Genomic DNA, 20195 nt, shown 5'->3' on the forward strand with positions numbered 1-20195 from the left:
AAGTGGGTGCGGCTTTGGTCAGAGGCTGGGCGAAGGGGGGGGGGAGGTAGGGGCAGAGCATGCGTGTTGCAACTTGCTTCTCACATCCTGGCTGTGTGTGCCCCTAGCTGTTAACCTGATGAACAGAAAGAGAAAATGTAATGGGCGGGACCCAACAGTGTGGTTTGCTTGGGTTGTAGAGGACCTGCTTGGGTTTGTGCTCTGGAATATAGATGTACCCGGAGCATCTTAGATGAAGGGAGAAAAAGAGGCAATAAGAGCATGTTTTCCAGCTCTTGTTCATGGTGGATCATTTTATGGACTCTGCATTCATCATTGGGGCAGAGGGAGGGGACCGAGATTTCCCTGGAAGAGAAGGAAAACACAGTAAGAAAATTGCCACTCACAGGATGAACAGATTGCTGTTATGACTTTTACTTCCAATAAAGCTATTTCTTGTGCAGATTGCTTCTCGGGTGAAGTTTTAATTAAACCTTTCACCTAGGAAATAAGACAGGAGGGTAAGTAAATACACTGCAGGTTCATTTAAAACCCAGCACGACTTCCTTCCAGCAGCGATATGCATGTGTGCTGATGGTAACTTCTGCATTTGACAACAAATAGTCATGTTGTCCCCACAAATCAAGTCACAGAAATGAGTACAGGGTGAGAAAGGGCCTTTTTAACTCCTGCTATTAGTGGGAAGGATGTTCGATCTGTCTCGACCTCCTATTGCCTTCAGTCCTCATAATTCTAATTAAGAGCATAATTTGTATGGCTTTGAGTTGAGTCTTACTGTTGATTGTTAGAATGGATGAGAGGAAAAAATGGGCAGTGCTTTATGGGCTCTGTTGTCACTGATGATACTTTGTAGACATTTGTTTTTATCATGTAGCGCAAACTGAGGAAGGAGTTGTGAAATCCAACTTTATTCTAGTGACTGAATTTCCTTTTCTTCATTTCATTTTCACTGTCTCTTAGTTGACAAGTTGGGTAAGTGACCTCAGAGACAGTACGATGGATTGGCTGGCTGTGACACAAGACAGACGGGAGCAGCGATCATTCTGAAATTAATGTACAAAGGATGCTATTCTCAGGGGCTTGGCGCTATGAATGTCATGTCTAACAGGGCTCACACTTAAAAAAACAAATGTGAGGTGTTTTACAAAACTGGAACCATTCTTGGTCACTCTGAGAAGGGGGGATTAGCTGCTTGTGAGGACATGTGGTCTCTAAAAAATGCTGAAAATCTTGCTTCGGAAGCCATAGAGATGGGAGGTTTGAGGATGAAATCATTTGCTCATCATGTAATGCACTCAAATGTGTTTTCGTTCTGTCTCGGTCTCGGACACCTTGGGCAGTCAAGGGAGTCTTGAGTTTCCCACTGTGGTCCTGGGGGATCTCAGCCTTTTGGGATATAAGGGTAGTACCAAGAGTGGATCTGTTTCAGGGCTGATGAAAGCCTGAGAAGACCTGACACAAACTAAGGCTTCCCGTGAGACGTCTCCGAGTCAGCGTAAATACACAACCCTCTGCTGCTGACAGATTGCGCCTTGGCAGCGCATTCACCGTTCGCTCTCCAGATGTTGCCCATCTTTGCCCCCCGTTCGGCAAACTAAAGCAGGGGAACAGTTATCGATTGATTTGTTAACGACTTGACACCATCAGCCTGCTTTTTACGTTTGCTATTTGCCTATGAATAATGAATACCTAAGTGGTCTATAGCCTGATATTTACTTAGTGAGCCAGTGATAAAAGTTAAATAGATGTATGCATATTGATTTCATGTGGGACGTCCCTGGTGACTGTCTTGAGAGCAGGGTTGGCATGAATTAATGCACTACTGTTCGATTTGCATTTTTTATGAAACTGAGTTATTCTCCTCAGATGATCACATAAACTTGGCCATATGTTGTTAAGATACTCTACATGGTCTATAATTTTAAATTATAAGGAAAAAAATTCCTTAGAATTCACTGAAGAATTCTAAGTGCTAACACCTTCTTGATCGTGAGTTATAAAATTACACGTTGTCTTCAATGCCAGTCATCTTTCTTCTCTTTAGAGGGTATTTATAGAAAAACTTGTAAGGGTTGGCAGTTTGGTTTCATAAACAAGGAGAAAGAATAGTAGCATGACAGATCTCAATATATTCAACTATTCAGTAATTCAATAAATACGTATTGTAGGGATCCTGCGTGTCAGACTTTCTGCTAGTCTGTGGTATGGGTGCCACTTACATATGTTTATCATAGACTAAGGTTTTCCATTAAATTGGCTTTTGGGTACGGTAGTATCCAACAGCTTCCTGGATATTTAGGTTTAAATTTATCTTTAAATTTTAATGAGTATAGTTTCTAAATGAAACAAAACTTCCAAGTTTACCTTTATTGGAATTGGGCTGAATTAATCATTTTTTCTTGAAAAAGAAATAAGATAAAAAAGCATTGCCCTCCTCAATAAGAATATGAATATTTTCTGTTTATTTTTTATTTCAAATCCATGTGTAATAACTTCCTGGTTTTTTTTTTTTTTTTTAAGCCTAATATTTCTTTTGACAGTTGTTAAAGAAAGTAACTGAAATTGACTTGCCATTTTCATGCATTTTACTCCTAGGCCATTTACCCCCAAATTATGTTTCAGTTCATCTATCTGATCTTGCTTTATAACTTGAAGTTGTATTCCCCTGAGCGTGGTGCCATTTAAGTATTTGAAATGCCTGAGGATTGTGGATCACTGATTTGAAAGAAGCAAGACATTGCTGGTGGGTGTTTCTTGCTACATTATCAAAAGAGCTCCATGTATCAGTTAAGCATGTATCCATGTATCCATGTATCAGTTAAGCACCTGTCAGGTGGGTGGGAGCCCAAGGCTAGGGCCAGGGACTCCTGAAGACACAGAAGTACTTTTATTCTGGTCAGGTAATGTGCCTAGCAGCTGAACAGCCTTTTTTTTTTTTTTTTTTAAGATTTTACTTATTTATTTGAGAGAGAGAGCATAAGTGGGAGAGCATGAGCTGGGGAGGGGGTAGCAGAGGGAGAGGGAGAAGCAGATTCCCTGCTGAGCATGGAGCCCGACGCGGGGCTCAATCCCAGGACCCCGAGATCACGACCCCAGCTGAAAGCACACAACCGACTGAGGCACCCAGGTGCCCCCACAGTCCTGAGAGCAAATACTACAAACATATAAGAAAGTAGAACAGCATTAGCTCTTTTTTTGAACCAAGTTTTCATCCAAACAATTGATATTGGTCATAGCTACTTCCTGTTTTTTGTCTTTTATTTTTCATCTTCATTATTATTTTTTTAAATTCAAGTTAGTTAACATATAATGTATTATTAGCTTCAGGGTAGAGTTTAGGATTCGTCAGTTGCATATAACACCCAGTGCTCATTACATCAAGTGCCCTCCTTAATGCCCATCACCCAGTTACCCCATCCCCCCACCCACTTCCCCTCCTGCAACCCTCAGTTTGTTCCCTGTAGTTAAGAGTCTCTTATGGTTTGCCTCTCTGTTATTATTTTATTTTTCCTTCCCTTCCCCTATGTTCATCTGCTTTGTTTCTTAAATGTGTCTTTTATTTTTCTATTTTTTATTTTTTAAAGAATTTATTTACTCATTTGAGAGAGACAGAGCATGAGCAGGGGAGAGAGGCAGAGGCAGAGGGAGAAGCAGACTCCCTGCTGAGCTGGGTGCCTGACGTGGGGCTCAATCCCAGGACCCTGGGATCACCACCTGAGCTGAAGTCAGACACTTAACCATCTGAGCCACCCAGGTGCCCCTTAAATGTGCCTTTTAAATTATATGTTGTCATATGCTTCTCTCTTTTATTAGAAATCAGAACATAAATATGATAGTCTACCTTGGCTTTATTGAAGCTGTCATATCAGTTTTAAAAATGCGTTTTTCTTTACTTAAGGAATATAGCAACTTTGAGACCTAACAGCCCCCTGAGATTCTAAGGAGTTTCCTTGCTGTACTCTCTGGTAGGAATCTGGATGCTGAGGTACTCCATGTCCTTGGTACTCTTCAGAATCAGAACAAGCCCCCTGGTAGCAGAACCCACAGTTGGCTTCCGAAGAATCCCATAGGTGTGTGGACTTTGGTCATCAAAGGCACTTTGAAATTTTTAGTGTTAAAATCTGATAGCTTTACAAATATAATTTAGCTCACTTTTTCCACCTTTCATTTCAAAGTGCTTGGGGGTTCTTTTATAAATATCATGATTAATTTCATATGATGGATTTGCTTATTTGTTTCCAGTTCATTAAAAGCTTTTAGGATTTCTTTCTCTTATATATATTTTAACCATTTGAAAGGTAAATCAAATACAGAAGTACCTTTCTGGTCATGATTATCTGGACTTGTTCTCCGTGTGCAAAATTATGCATGATCATCAAGTAGTGTCTATTTATAACTACCCCGTGTTCATGCTCCTGTTTCATATTATTGATCTGAGGCTTTTTAAATGCATTGGAGGAAATGGTGGCAACATTTCTCATTGCATCTCTTATTAAATGTCTGGAAGCTGCCGTATCACTGTTTAACCACCATAGTTTAACCTGATATGGTGAGGTGTATTGTCTGATTCCCATTTGGTCCTGTGACTCTGTAAACCATCACACCCTTCCATTACAACAGTCTCCACTGGGGTTAACTTGAACTCCTAAGGGTCTTTGGTTCCCAATTATAGACAAGAAGACCATTCTGATTAAGAGTCTGCAAGACTTGCTTCTACTCTGTATTAATGCTTCGTTGTCAAACTCATTGCAAAATTAACTTCAGTTTTGCATGCTGCAACCTTGAGCCTCTCGGAGCTATTGAGTCTAATGGGAAGCCAGGGCAAGGGGCGGGCTGTTGGGAAGATCAGGCAGCTCTCAGTGAGAGGTGGGAACAGGTGCAGAAAGGCTGTTCTCTCCTACCTGCTTTATTTCAGTAATGACTGCCTCTTTCTCCGGAGAAAGTATGGTCCAGAATGCCGATTTGATTTCTGCAGTATTCTGCTGATACTCTTAAGAGTAGCTTCTTGGGACAGAGGGGACTTAAAGTTCTTTAGTGTCCATCACAGATTTTAGACTTCAGTGTTCATCTGTATGACAAAGAAACCTTGGAACCCAGAACTTGGGAAAGCACATTGGCCTGTCCAAGGTCAGGCAACTCATTTCAAGCAGCAGCAGGATAGGAACCCAGATTCTCCATCCCTGAATTTGAATGCATGTCTTCACAGCCTCCTCAGACTCCAGACGTAGGCAAGAAAGAATCTCATTCTCCACCCCCACCCCCATCACCACTACAACCACTTCAAGACAGTATAGGATTAGAGCAGAGTCTTTGAAGTCAGCCCCGGATGCGAGTACCGGTTCTTGCGATTTTTAGCCCTATGGGCATGTTACCTTGTAATAGTCTGAGCCTCAAGTTCCTCATCTGTATAATGGGAAAAATAATACCCTCCTTACAAGATTGTGATGAGGGTTGAATTAGATTGTGTGTGTCAGACTTATCGTAGAGCCAGGCACGCAGTTAACTACCATGTTCTAGGTCTGCCTGTATGCTTCTCTCCTCCCTCCGTCCCTTACATACCTAGAATGGGTCTTTGATAAATAGTGCCTTCCCAGTAATGATTTCCTGAGAAAGCTCCTAGGCGTGGAGAATGGATTTGCTAGAAATTCTCTTGTGTGGCCGTGGTTTGCATCTGTTTCCATCTGTAGGCAGGGCCCCTTGGATCCTCTTGGAGTACGACTTCATACACTTGCTCTAGGCTTGGACTCCCCTTTTCAAATGAGCTTTGCCTCTCTTCACGTTGTCTGCAGTAGATGATTGCGGTAACCTGAATGTGTTACTTAGAATCAGACATTTCACAACGATGTCTTTCATTATGAAACTGTGTCTCTTTATCTGTATTCTTTCTCTTTTGCATAATGCTGTGCACATCATTTTCCTGCACAGTGACCTTCTGAAGAGTCTCGATTTTCTCTCCCCATTGCAGCTAGCACTTCATGTTTGGAGTGTTCTTTCATCGATTTCCCTTTGTATTAGGAGATACGAACCTCCGTGGTGTGATGATAGTTACATGGGCCTTTGTCTCGTTTAATAAGATCACTTAGCTGAACACTTGGCTTGAGCCTCTCATCCTGGGGCTGTTTGAAGTGCTGCCTGCACACATGTGGAAACTGTATGTATTTGATCTCCATGATTGCACGAGACAATTTTATGCAACGTTAAGTTCCTTGTTCTACTTCCTGTTGCAGGGGGGTTTTTTGTGTGTGGTTTGAAGTAACGTTTGTTTCTTATGCGGTGCTTACTTTCTTTTTTTCGGAAAGGCAAATTGTGTTTCTAAAAAAGCATCCGAATGAAATTTGGAGAGGAAAAATGATGAGGTAAATTTCTGTTAGGTGGGGGTGACACATGACGAAAAAAATCAGACTTGACTGGTCTTCCCGTTAATTTAGCTCAAATGCCATGTGTGTTTTTAGTCCGTCAGGTAATTTTCCCGATGCTGCAAACTGCCCTTTGCGGCATACAAGATAGAGGAATGCTTGTAAATGAATGGCAGCAATTATTATTCAAATGAGGGGGTACCAACCGGGAGAAGCACAGCTTGGAGGCTTGTTACCGCGTGAGATTTAATTGCATTGTATATTTGTGAAGATTTCTAAATTTTAACATAATGCAATAGTAAAGCTCCCTTGGAGGAGAAAAATGGTACTTCGAAATTCCAGTTACTGAACTTAGTGAGCCCACTGATGCACATTTCTTCACAATAGAGGGCATTTATTAACGTTTTGGTTCTGGGATGTGCCCTAAGGGGCTTTTCCACCACATCAGTATTCATGAGCATTGTTAGAAAGTAGCAGTTACCTGCCTCTATTAGAGAACCATCTTCTTGGAAGATGCGGAATTTACTGTTTATTTAAAGTGGAGGGTCCAGTGTCTATATGCCCTTGCAGGAGGAAAAACAAAGATCAGTTTAAGACTTAGGACTGCTCCAGTTGTTTTGATCAGCTTGCCATGTTTTCATTTTTTGGATTTTTAGGTGTGTGTGTGTGTGAGTGTAAAAGAGGTCCATCAGATAAACGTTGTTGGATTATGAAGAAGTTAATCATGTCTAGTCTTTTATAGACCCTTTTTCTTTTTAAAAAAAATGCAGCTGATTTAGTAGGTCCATTTTGGAAATGGTGCAGCCCTGCCTGTGAATATCTTAGCGAAGCCATATGTCCCGAAACTGTCCCACCCCCTTGTTTTTGTGTGTCTCAGAGCACTCACCAGATTCTACCTTACAGGTGCTAAGCAGCTTTCCTCTCTTCTTCCCCTTCTGCCCTCCCACAGTCAAGATTCTCTTCCTCATCTTGGAAATTGAATGGGATTAACATCCAGAGTATAGGTACCTTGGTCATTTTTCAGGGTGAGTGAGATTGAGGTACATAGACTCCTGGGCTACCTTCATGGCTAATACTTGCTGTTGAACTATGTCAGGACTGGATTCAGAAGGGCTCTTTCTGATAACCTCTGTCAAAGCTTAGGCCTTTAGAAGACCCAGCAGAGACCCACGAGTGAAGTGTAGAGAATTTGAAGTTCTCAAGGCGAGTACCTCCCTTTTGAAATGGGAGCCTCCTTCTGTTCAACTCACAACTGGCAAGGAGAGACAAAGGTTTCATTCAGGTCACTCCATCAATATCCTACGGGAGGAGAACCCCCCCCCGAGCCGAGCTCCCTAAACACAGCATGCTGGACCCGTTTCTCTGATGTTGGGCAACTGTCCAGATCCTGGTGGGGAGGCAAGATCCTGGCTGTCACCCCCACCACCTGGCTGTCCTGGTTACTCTTGCTTTGCTTGAAAATGTGTCCATTTCTCTGTAAAAGTTGAGGAAACAGTCATGCCATATACCTATTGGTAGTCACTAGCCTCTACCTATCGGTAATTAAGTATACCAAGTGGTATTAACTTCCACTTGCTGAGTACCTGATAAGTCCCTGGAAGTTCTAGACACCTTATGTAACTCTCGTTGTGATTTCCTGCTGCCGCTGTGTGGGAGGTGTTGTTATAAATAACATGAAATACATGCGGTGCGTTCACACAGTAGGTGCCTGGGCTCCCCGTGCTGTTTCTGGAATATGCACTCCGTGGCAGCACGATCTCCATCACTCTTGTTCACTAGGATAGTGCCTGGCCCGTGGCAGCTGTCCGATAAATATTTGTTGAACGGATCATAAGAATTGTTAGAGGTCCCCATTTTTACACACGAGCAAGCTGAAGCTCAGAGAGGAGAAGTTTAGTAGTTGAGCTACAGCAGGAAGTCAGTGGCTGAGGCAGGGCCGGAACCTGGACCCGGCTGGCTCCAGCGCAGAGTCTGTGCTCCTCACCCTCCTACTGCTCGCCCTCAGGGGAAGGAATGAGTCTAGTAGGCAGTGGTAAATGCCTGGCAAGTGTCCCGGGATGGGAGAGCCCTTGGATATGTGCTGTTTGTGGACTGGCTGCTTGGGAAGACGGCCTTGCCCCTGGAATCAGGAGCCAGGATGCCACAGTGCCTGAAGCCCACACTGACTTTGGGCCGGCAGCAGGGCCTGGCCCTCTTCCCTCCTGCAGGCTCCTCGGTCATTTGTCCCTTGCAGTCTCTCAACCTTTCATTGATTGTCGGGCCCTGGCTCTCTAGCAGATGCTCTGCCTCCCTTGACAGACTGATTTTTTTTTAAGTGGGAGAGGAGGAGGGGAGGGACAGAGGGAGAAGGAGAGAGAGAATCCCAAGCAGACTACCTGCTGAGCGCAGAGCCCAACATGGGGCTCAATCTCAGGACCCTGAGATCATGACCTGAGCTGAAACCAAGAGTCAGACGCCCAACCCACTGAGCCACACGCAGGCGCCCCTGCCTTGACAGGTTTCTGCTCTGGATCCATAGAATATACTGCTTTTTTTGGTCTATACTATCTAAAGGAACATGCTTTTAGAAAGTCATTTTAAGTGATCAAAATGGATGTGGTAGAAAAAGCACATATACTTTGGGAGACTATGGTAAATTGCAAGCATATACAATTTTATGTCATAGGAACCTCAGCGTACTCCTCTCCTTTGCATCAGTTTGCATGGATAAGACAAATGCTTTCTTTTCTCCATTGCTTAGATAACGAATGAGGTTTGCTGCTTTTCCTAATATAATTTGGCAGTGGTTTTTATGTGTCACCTATATTCAAACTGCTAGGCAGTGTTTCGTAATGATGCCCAACGAGACCTGTAGTGGTGCAAATACCAAATTGACTGACATTGTATTTACATATGGGCTTCTGTGTAAATAGGTGCCCTGTTATCAAACTAGAGTTATGGCGAGAATACCATCTTTCCCTTCTGCCCCATGGTGAAGTCACACAAATTTAAGTTATAGGAGAATAAACTTGGCCATAAAGAAAACCATTTTACCCCTTCAACCAAAGCAATATCCCCATTCTGAGTTGTTACTTGAATAAAACTCATGTTCTTTCATCCTTCTATCAAGGTCATTGTGTGTTTAAGAATTCAAGAGAATGCTTCCCAAGGTTCTTTTATTCTTTGTGTTTACGATTGATTTCTTTTTGTTTATAGAATCACAGGGGCCTTGGGAGATAAATATTAGGTACCTGCCTCAGGCAAGACTATATTCAAGTCATCCTCAAATGGTCACACATTCTCTTCTAGAATGTCTTAAGAGACGAAAGCATCTTTGGGACATTGTTACAATGGATCATTTACTTGGGAAGTTTTTCCTAATATCTCACCTAACCTCTTTCTCTTGTGGTCTTGTTCAGAAGAATAAAAGGAGTTGAGTTCAAAACATCTCTTTTTTTTTTCTGAGTTTACAAAGAGTGTTTTGCTCTATAGCTTTCCCCCTCAGGGTTGAATAAATATTGGTATTAATGTTAGTGTTTATGACACTGGGGTGTCAAAAATGATCAGTGCACTTTCCCTTCAGTGCTTTAGAGAAATGAAGAAAAGGGAACAAAAGCAGGTTATGACTCACTTCAAGGCTGTCAGGATGCTACCAAGTGGTTGTGGCACCTTGAAAATGGATTTACTTCATTACGGCTATGGAAACTATTTTGAATTTATTTTTCGTGGTTTATTTTTAGGTGCATTTTGACCAATTTAAAGAAGCATTAATACTTATCTTGTCTAGAACTCTGTCAAATGAAGAGCACTTTCAAGAACCAGGTAAGGGCACTCACTAACTTTTCTTCTCTACATTCCTCTTTAAAAATTGTCCAGGGAAGAATTCAGGGACCTTGAAGCATGTCTGTGAAAGCTTTGGGTGTCTGTCTGCCTTTTACAGATTGAACAGTTATTTTCAGTGACTTGTCTTTTGATATTATCCTAAAAGCCTTGCAGCTGTTGAACACTAAAATGAGTCTTCCCTGCCACAACAGTGTATTATGGAAGAAATAATTGGATTGTTCCTAGGCAATATGTCAGATCATGCACCAGTAACTCATTCCTGGAATGAGCAGAGTGAAGGTGGATGGTACTTCCTTCGTCCTACTTCCTGTGTATGGGGAAGGATCTGAGTCGGGGGTGGAGGGTGGGTATTTTGCCTGAAAGAAGAGTGGTCAATCTAGAGATAATCTTACTTAGTCCTGGTAGGTGGATAAGACATTATCGCATTTTATTATAATTGATAATATATATCTCAAGGGATAGTTCTTGAGGACCATGTTGTTCATTTTTGTATTTTCAGTGTTGAGGGGAATGCTTCACACATCGTAAATATTCAACGAATGTTAAAAAACAAAGAATATTACACTTCACTGATTTTTTTTTAAAAGCACTGTAGATTATAAGACATCATAGTTTTATGTATCTCTGAAAAGAAAATTTTTTTTTGCCAGTTATAATAGTAAAATGCCATTGATCGTAAGACTTATCCTAATGTCAGAGTGTTCGAATCTTGGTGGGGGGGGGGGTGTCTGCGTGTGTGTTTAGTGTTTGTGTGTGTGTCTGTCATCGGATCAATGAAATACGATAAATACTTAAAGGAGAGTCTAAACAGGGCTGAAATTTGTATTATAATACAGTCCCGTTTTATCAAATCATTGGTTCTCAGATTTGGGTTAGGGGTTGGCTATAAAGGAGCATGAGGGGATTTTTGGGGTGATGAAACTGTTTCATATCTTGATTGTGGTGGTAGTTACAAATATTAAGAGTTTTTCCAACCCATAGAATTGTGCACTAAAAGTGAAATTCTGTGTGAATTACACCTCAATAAACCTGATTTTTTAAAAAGATAACAAAAAATAGTCCAGTTTTTGAGATTGAGGAGAAATCATTAACATTTTGTCGCTACAAAGACTCATTCAATGTGACCTATTTAGATAAAGCACAGATGGGAACTCATTTCTTCACTGGTGATCTAGTTCTTCATTGTACCTTCTGGAATGCTTAAGATTTGTGTCATGTGTATGAACATTGCGTTTAGCAGTATTTTGGATTCCAGATTGAGTCGCCCCTTTCTGCCTCTTGTCACCACCCCTAAGAAGGTTATCTTCAACTCTGAGGCTTGCCAGCGCTCTCTAGAAGCCCACAGTGAGCCTGTGGGGGAGGTTATTGCCTTCTGGAGACTTTCCAGACTACTAATAGAATTACTACAGATGACCACTGCTGGAACATGGGCTTCTGTTCTTACGAGGTTTCACATTTTGTTGGTATTTTTATTTATTTAAGGTTGTCTTTCATCTTGATAACAATAGCCCGAGATCTAGGAACCCTGAGTAGAGCTATGGTGCCATCTCCACATTTTAGTTAATAAGAGCGTCCGTAACCTAAGAATTCAGTTTGTTGCTCTTCTATGTGTTGATCATGTGCTTTTATGTGGGTTTGGAATGGGCAGTCCTGCCACCAGTCCACGTGATCTCTTTGCTGCCCTTTCTTCAAAACCTGTATGATCACTTGCCAGAAAAGGGTCATGCTAAATGCACCGATTTATGGTGACCACAGATGTGAAGGGTACCTCCTAGAGTTGCTCAGTGTTGGGATCTAAATAATAGGATGAGGAGGTAGACAAAGGCTGGCTGAGCTTGGTCATAGCCGATTTATGAATTTATGATTTACAGATCTAGCTCCGGATGGTGGGTTCAGAGTTCTCTGTGTGCCTCACTGCAGTGCAGGTTGAGACCATAATTTGGACAAGTCTTCCAGGACAACACACAGAAGGGATTTTATCATGGCGCTGTGTGCTCCGTCCTTTGGGTAGGCTGCTGCAGACCTTCGTGAGAGAGCTGCCCCAGATCAGGGGAATGAAGCAGCAGAGTACCTATCGACAGCATTTTACACAGCACTTGTGGGCCCTCCCTAATGTTTGGCCTGCAGGGTAAAAGCTAGGATTGAGCCAGCACCTTAAAGAGTGTTCTATCTCTTAGGAGCCAGTGAGTCAGCCCTGCCTCCCACAGTCCCCGCTTTGTTCCTGAGCATCTCTGCTTTTTCTGTCTCTGGCCCAACTCGCTCTGGCCCCTCCAGTTGTTCCTGGGGATCATGCAGTTCTTTCCACGGCAACATTCTCTCACCCACTCGAAAATGCGATTCAACCCCCACGGGCTGACTGGCTTGGCCTGGTAAGCAAGCAACAGAGAAAGAAGGTTCAGGACTCAAACGCAGTATCCAGAGTCCGCCTGAGGTCACTCCCTTCTTCCCCTTTATGAAGATGACTGTCCCCTAAATCCTAGACCATACCTTCGGAGGGCTGGAGAGAATGCTGGCGTTTTCCCCATGAGCACACCGAGGCCCGAAGAGACACGTGGCTTAATTGAAGTCTCACACGTGGTGGCAGAGGAGGTTGCTGCCGCTGTGTCACTGGGGGGCTCCTCCTCTAGAGGAAGCTCTGGCTTAAGAATGTCAACCCCCAGATGTATGAGCTGGGGGCACACCCAGTCCTCAGTCAGTGCGGCCTGGCCACAGAGATTCTGACAGTTGGCCAGAGTCAGCAGGAAGGAGTGAAAAGAGCAAGTTTCACCTGATCATTAGTGACAGGAATGCCTGTGTCTGCAGCCTTCTTTGGCTTTTCAGTACTTAGGTCATCCTGTACCATAAGGGCCAGACCTGTGGTATTTTTGTCTTGTCTTTTGAAATCAATGGACCAACTAGACTTTGAGAGGGAAGATTGCCTTTAAGCAATGGAAGGTGACGGAAAGAACAGGGCAACAGTGCACAGTCTTTGAAACAGAATGGGTCACGAATGGATATTTTATAACACCTAAGATTTTTATCGGTTAAAAATACCTGACTCTGTACCAGAGTATAATAGAGAAAGCCCAGCTTGATCTGGTGGGAAAGGCCCTCAAGCCAGGAGGGATAAAATATTGGCTCTGCCTCTCTAATTGGGTGGCCTCCTACGTCACCTCCTCTGTGGTCTTCGGTCACCTCATATGTGAAAGAGGTTGTACTGGAAAATACTTAAAATCTGTTCAGCTCCAAGAGTCAGTCGTGTCATCTCTGAATATCTAAATGACCTCTAAATTCATGAAAAAGACTAGCTTTGTGTTTCTGTCAGATTCTCCCTAACCTAAATTGACACTGGGAAGTTCTGCTTGCTAAGGACAAATGCCTAGTGGACTTCATGCTTTCATATTCCTCTAATAAAAGACAGTTATATGTAAATAAACAAAAACAAAGCTGTATTTGGATTTGGGACGAGGGGTGCCCGGTGGCTCAGTCGGTTAAGTGTCCCAGTCTTGATTTCGGCTCAGGTCATGATCTCAGGGTGGTGAGATCGAGCCCCACATCAGGCTCTGGGCTGGGCATGGAGCCTGCTTAAGATTTTTTTCTCTCCCTCTCCCCACCTCCTCTCTCTCTCCCTCTAAAAAAAAAAGAAAGAAAGAAAAAAAAAAGAATTTGAGAGGAGATGGAATTAAATCATTATTTCCATAGACTTGGGTTCTGCCGTTTATAATTTCTCTGAGGTAGTTTCTTTATTTTTAAAATTAGTGTGATTTTCATACTAGATGATTTTCAACATCCATTCTACTCTGATAATTTATGATTCTAAGACTCTTAGGGAAGAGTTTCTCCCCTAAAAACAGCAACAACAACAAAATGAAAAATGCTGGTATTGAGATAGGGACAGGAAAATGGATTGGGGATGTAGGGAATTGTTTTTAAATTCCTAACTGATTGACATCAGTGACGTAATTCCTTCATATCTACATGCACAATTTAATTTTTAAATTATTTTCCTAGAATAAGAGAGGGACAAAAAGTTAATTATTGCTTATTTATTCAATTTGCTCTGCTTTAGATTATAGGATTTTTGTAATGGAAATGCCACCATGGGCCTGAGCTACATGGTATCAACATACTGTCTGGATCTGTTCTCCAGAGATTTTGTCCTTGTTTGATGTATTTTGCATTCGATTTCTGTTCAGTAGTAGGTGTTAGCATAATACTGGAAGCCCTTTCTTTCCCTGATATGGTTAGTGTAAAAATCTTCCCTTTGTTTACCCGGTGAGGGAAAACTGAGATCTGCAAAAGCCAAATCATTAGGAAAATAAGACTATGGGTGGTTTTGGTACAGATGACTGTTTTTTGGGTTTTTTTTTTTTTTTTTTTTTTAGATAATATTCCTAATTCCAAGAGCTACCCTAATTTAATTATTTTTCTTATATTTTGAAGAAGCTATAAATATAATAAACAGATATCATTTCATTCACTCACCAGATTTGCAGGGAAGCAGGTCTTATGAGCAGGTATCGGGCTAAAGATGGGTGTTTGCCACTAGATTCAGAGGCCTTGGGCCAGGCACCGAGGTCTGGCTGAGGGCCCTGTTTTTAGGAGATCTACACACAAATGGCCCAAGAGTTGTGTTCTGCTGTGCTCTCTCTGGTTGAATCAAGTAAGTAAGAACTTGGTTCCCTGTTCCCTTGTTGTCTATGAGGACCAGAACAGTGAGGACCAGAACATCTTTCCAAAAGTTAAAAGCAAAATAAAACCACCACCACCACCATCAAAAAAGGAGTGAAGAGTCACTTCCTGAGGTCAGGGGGAATTGGAAACACTCACACCCACTGCGGATCACATAAAATGATAGGACCGTCCTGGGATTATATGGAACAATGAACAAGCATCAGAAACTATAAAAATTCCTTTGGCTAATCAATGCAGCTCTCAGATTTTATGCTATGGAAATATTTATGGATGTGCACAAAGATGTGTGTATAAGGATAGTAGAAATTTGAAATAGTGGAAAAATATATATCAAGCATAAATATTTGATAATGTATAATTAGGCAAATTGTGATGTATCTGTAATCAAAGAATAAATAGCAGTTCAAGTGTGCTATAGAAGAATGCTAATGATGATTTTACTAAGAATACTTAATGATGATTTTGCATGTGCTTCATTTTTACTAAAGGGCAGAAGGCATTCTTCTAAAAACTACATGTGCTGTGCAAAAAAACAAAATACTTGTGCAAAAGACCAAAATACTCCTGTGAACAAAACCGTTGGCCCAGGAGTTGTGCCAGTGTTGTAAGTTTATGTCAACTTCAGAGTCTGAGAAGGTTTCCAAAGCAGGGACGTGAAAAGGAGAGTTAGGGAGTCTTAGCGTCCCTCCCATATCAGGTAAAGGGGAAGGAGGTGACAAGGAAGAGAAAATTTGGGTAAGAATGACACAGAGGTGGCTCCAGTTCCTGAGAAGACAGACTGGATCACAACATTATGCGTTTGCCGCTGATCTTACCCATTACAAAAAAATGAGGTCAAGGAAGTTTGCTGCAGGTTTGGGAGCCGTGGAGTCTCTGACTTTGCTCCCCTGGCCCAGCCCACTGGCTCCAGGCCACTGTTGGCCCCACAGAAGTCTGGGGCGGCAGTGGGGGAGCCCCATGGGGTGTGTCTCAAGCTTCTAGGCCAGGAGCTACCAGACAGAACAGCATCCTTGTCCCACTGAGCTCCTGTCGTTTTCCCTTCCAGAAAAGTAGGCTAAGCTTTCATGACATTAAGTACTCCTGATCTTGATGAGGACTGAGGGTTCCAGTCCAGGTCTGTTTGAATCAAAGCCCAGGCAGGCTCTTTCCATGAAGCTCTGCTGCCCTAGAAAGCCTTACAGCCCAGCTGGGCTGGTAATTGTACATGTAAAATGCTTTTAGAAAAAGAGGACCATGATCATTATGAAATCAGGAGCTATCAACAGTATGGGGGGCACTGAATTCATAGAAGAAAAGGTTCCATGAAAGTTGTACCAAGCCAGTTACTTGAGAGAAATACGTTTTGAGTTGAACCTGGAACTACGGGGAGGATTCACTTAAGTGAAATGTGAATTCTCTGCCTTCTTCCCCCAAAATGGCTCAGGATGCATGGCCTTCCAACAGGGATCAGCAGGCTGACACCCCTAGGAGGAGGCTGGGGAAACAGTCCTATCATCGTTAACAACTCAAAGCGTTTTTCTGTGGATCTTCAACGGCTTTAGGGCTCCACAGGCCAGCTAGTCAGACCACTAGGTCCTGGGCTGGCCACACCCATCCACCATCCCAGGCACCCTGGTGGGGGGCAAACCTTCCCCTCCGAACTTTCCTCCCAGGCAAGGTTAGTCAGAGCCACCCCATTAGCTTTGTGCCCCGAAGCACCTGTGTGCTCCAGCAAGAACCATCAACTCAGATTGGTGAGAACTGGCTATGGTGACCACTCCTGAAATTCTACCACCGCATTCACTGAAAGCCCCGGATGAGCCCCCATGTCTTGTGTGTGGATTCCAGGACAGAGGGGTAGCTGCGGAGCGGGGTGCTAGTGGCCAGGGCGCAGCTGCCCCAGCAAGGGCCGTGTGTGCACAGAGGTGTGGGGTGAGGACCCTGCTGGCTGATGACCTCCCACGGAGGCACAGGGCACACGGGGAGGCGGAAGGAACGTCCGAAGGCTTCCCTGATGTCTTCATGTTGTTCATTCTCTCTTGGACCCTCTTCTCCCCTGCCCTCCTTGGGACATCCCCCTCCTCACCCCTTTCTTCTTTCTACCGCTCCAGCTCACCTCTGCCCTCTTCCTTGGACCCCCCACTACACTTTGCCCCCACTTCTGGTCCCCTCCCCCATCTGTTCCTCTTGCTCCCCACCCTCCATAAGCCTCTAGGTCCCTGCCCATCTTCTCCTTCCCACCCCCTCTCTCCCCACCTGTGTCGGTCCATGTCTGTCTCCCTCTTTCTCCCCCCTCCCCCACCTCTCTCTCTCTCTCTCTCTCTCTCTCGGTCTTCCTTTAATTCTTTCTCTTCCCTTTTCTCTTACTTAGTATCAGGTATGAGGTTGCACTCTGTGTCATGCCCGTGTAATGGTGTTATAGGAGGTGGGGAGGTGGGGATGCGCCACGGGGCTGGAGGGTGTTCATTTGCTGCCTGACTGCCCTTTCCCAGGGAAGCTTCTTGCGGCTGCTCGTCCCGAGGTTTGCAATGTGCTTCATTTTTGACTCCTTATTTTTAAAAGAGTTTCAGGAATCCCATGTGCTCAGCAGAAATGTAATACGGAGGGCCTCAGACCAGAGTTACCCTGTGCTGAGGGCCTTTGGCTTTGGAAGGGGCTGGTGTCCCTGGGAACAATTGTCCGGGCTAACTGAATGGGTCAGGAAGGGAAGGAGAAAGCAAGGGTCCATACAAGCAGTTTCAGAATAAGAATATCAGCACCAAAAAGACAGAGCTTTGTTCTTCATCCTGGAAATAGCCTCAGGTCAGTTTTGGGCATAGGGAGGTTTAAATCAAAAAGTGATAAAATATCCACGGACTATGTGCTCTGTACTGTTCAGCGAGAGTTGAGGCAGGGAGCGAGTCGAGAGTGGGATGAGTGGATGAGTGTCTGTGGTTTTGCCTGCCTGCAGCTGGCTTATCCCCTGAGTGGTCATTCTCACTGACTCTGCATTTCAGTTTTACTTTTATTATAAGTGCAAGACTCTGGTCACAAGACATGCATATGCATGGTGGTTCATCCTGATTCTGGAAGGTGGACATTATTACAGGTCTGGAGTTTCTCTCCTTGGGACAGATGGGATATGGAGTGAAGAATGTGGTGTCTGAGCATCCAGATTTTGTTTCATTTCTAAGACTGGGAGAAATAGTATTTCTTTGATCTTTTGAACTCCCCGTTTAGATTCCCCCCACCTCCGCAGCTGCTCTGTAGAGACTATTAGTTGTTTCTGTATTTCTCTAGCATTCTTTAGGGGAGTGAATCAAGATATTTCTGTTGTCCCCTACTCATAACCAAGTGTTTGGTGTATGGAATAACACCCAGATCATCTAGACTAAGTCACATAGGACTGCTTCAACACCACTTTATTAGGATTGGTGCATTTCACGATAAATTCTCCAAGGATGGGGTTCAAGACTCCTCTAGGCAGTCTGGGCTTGTCTTCTTTCCTTCAAAGCCCATTTTTATTTTTGTCAGATAGGAGAAATAAAAAATTGAAAGAAGCGAAAATGACTCCGAAGCTTGGCAATCCAAGTAGAGGCGTAAATAAATTTTCAAGGAAATAAAACACTGAAAGTTTGGCAGTCCCTTATATATCGTGTCACTGGCATGTCATATCCCTTCTTGGAGCACTTGATTGGAGCAGTCGCTTAGGCTTAGGCTATAGGACATAAACAATTTCATTTCTGAATCAGGCAACACCATATTATCTGGCATAGGTAAAACCATTCCATGATGAAACCCTGAAATGTGTAAGTTACATCTGGATACACTCATAAAGGACATAAACTTTGCCCCTGGGCTGCAGTTTTGTGAGTCTCTGTTGGACGTGGTAAGGATGGGGTAGAGCATTCTTTAATTTAGGGGTATAAGAGTGTCTTAAAATTTATTTGGTGGGCTGCTGCTGTGGCCTTTTAAAGGCCTGGTTGCGATTGGTAAAGAAAATCATAGTTTTCAAATGTTTAACACATTGATGACTGTTGACCACGAATGTTCTCTCTGGACGTCCTTCGCTTCTTATCATGTAAGCACAGTGATGCTCATGCTCTAAATAGAGAGAGATGTGAGTATGTAGTCAAAGAAGTGACTGTTGATAATTGGTTCGATTAGTCTAATTCTTTAGTGGTCACAGAGACGCTTTGGGAAATTCATTATGAGGTCACATTAATACCCCATTCTTCCTTTGTGTGTGCTAATATCTTATCCCCCCAAAAGAGTACACAGTATAACAGATTTCTCTAGAAATTGACTTTGTGATGTAGTTACATTCTATTAAAGATGCTAACTTAAAGTTTGCTCAAAATTACTTATAAAATATGAAATAAATATTTAAAACAATTGTTGGCAATGCAAAAATAAGTAAAATAAACCCAAACCTCGCAAGGTCCCTAATGGCTCACAATCTGTTACCTTCCGTCCCTTATCCAAATCCAGCACTGCTCCCTGCTTGGCATGAGGCATTTAGTGGTAAATAACTGAGGAGTCATTTTCCCCACAGGTGGGTTCTGGAGTAACTCCCAGGAGTCGTTTTAAGCGGGTCGCTCTGTCCCACCAGTCTTTTCCTCTGTAAAAGCGCAGGACGCGGTGAGAGCAACTTTGTCACTCCCATCCCCAGACCACGACCGATCTCACACCGGGGAAATGTCATGTTCCTTTTCTGACATCCTAAGTTTTTCTTTTCAGCTTTTCCGACCCCGCCCCCATTGTCATGAATGTTATATCTTGTTGTCTGCCAGTAAGATATAAGAATGTGTAATAAATTAAGGATGGTTCTGCATTGCCTCTTACCTGACCAGCATGTGGGGGTCTCAGCTGCCAAACATAGCTCGAGTGTCTGGGCCGCTCCTGAATACTCACAGGCTGACCCACTCTCTCCTGATGAAAGGTATCTTCAAACATGCATGTGATTTTCAATATAAATTGTGAATGCTTAAAGCCTCCCTGTAAGAGAGTCGCTCAACCGAATAAGATGACTTGGCTGGGACTTTTAAGAAGCTGGATATAAATATCGCTAGAAATTATAGAGCAGGCATAAATACTTCACTCCGAGCTTTGCTGAGCATTTTCAGGATGCTTCTGACCACATCTGTGAAATCTGAGCTTATACGGGAGGAAGGGCGGCGGGGGCGCAGGGAAGGGCGGCGTTAGTCAGACGGCATCCCCCGTCCTCCCAGGGAAACGACAGCATGATGGCTAACCCCGAACGTGGTTTCCGTGGTGGTGGAGGAAGGGTTTCACTCTGCCAGTTCTTCTCTAATCAGCCACCCTCGTTTTGATGATGGGTGTCCACACCTCATCTGAAAATCTCCATGTCTGAGTTCAGACACA

The 20195-nt window shown here is 43.3% G+C and overlaps 1 protein-coding gene and 1 long non-coding RNA gene across 6 annotated transcripts in view; both read left to right on the forward strand.

The window, feature by feature from the left end:
• NIN (ninein) overlaps window positions 1–20195 on the forward strand; it is a 97276-nt gene that overhangs the window by 9666 nt on the left and 67415 nt on the right. For all 5 annotated transcript variants that reach the window (XM_081830534.1, XM_081830535.1, XM_081830538.1 and 2 more), the window contains exon 4: window positions 10076–10157. In XM_081830534.1, the coding sequence (XP_081686660.1) occupies window positions 10076–10157 (82 nt within the window). The remainder of the gene's footprint in view (window positions 1–10075; window positions 10158–20195) is intronic.
• On the forward strand, window positions 52–7105 carry LOC145723439 (uncharacterized). Its single transcript, XR_014148494.1, has 2 exons — window positions 52–3754; window positions 3970–7105. It is a non-coding gene; the product is annotated as an uncharacterized LOC145723439 (long non-coding RNA).

This window comes from Leptonychotes weddellii, chromosome 9 (assembly GCF_054177405.1).
Source record: "Leptonychotes weddellii isolate Sample4059 chromosome 9, ASM5417740v2, whole genome shotgun sequence".
NCBI classification, from domain to species: Eukaryota; Metazoa; Chordata; class Mammalia; order Carnivora; family Phocidae; genus Leptonychotes; species Leptonychotes weddellii.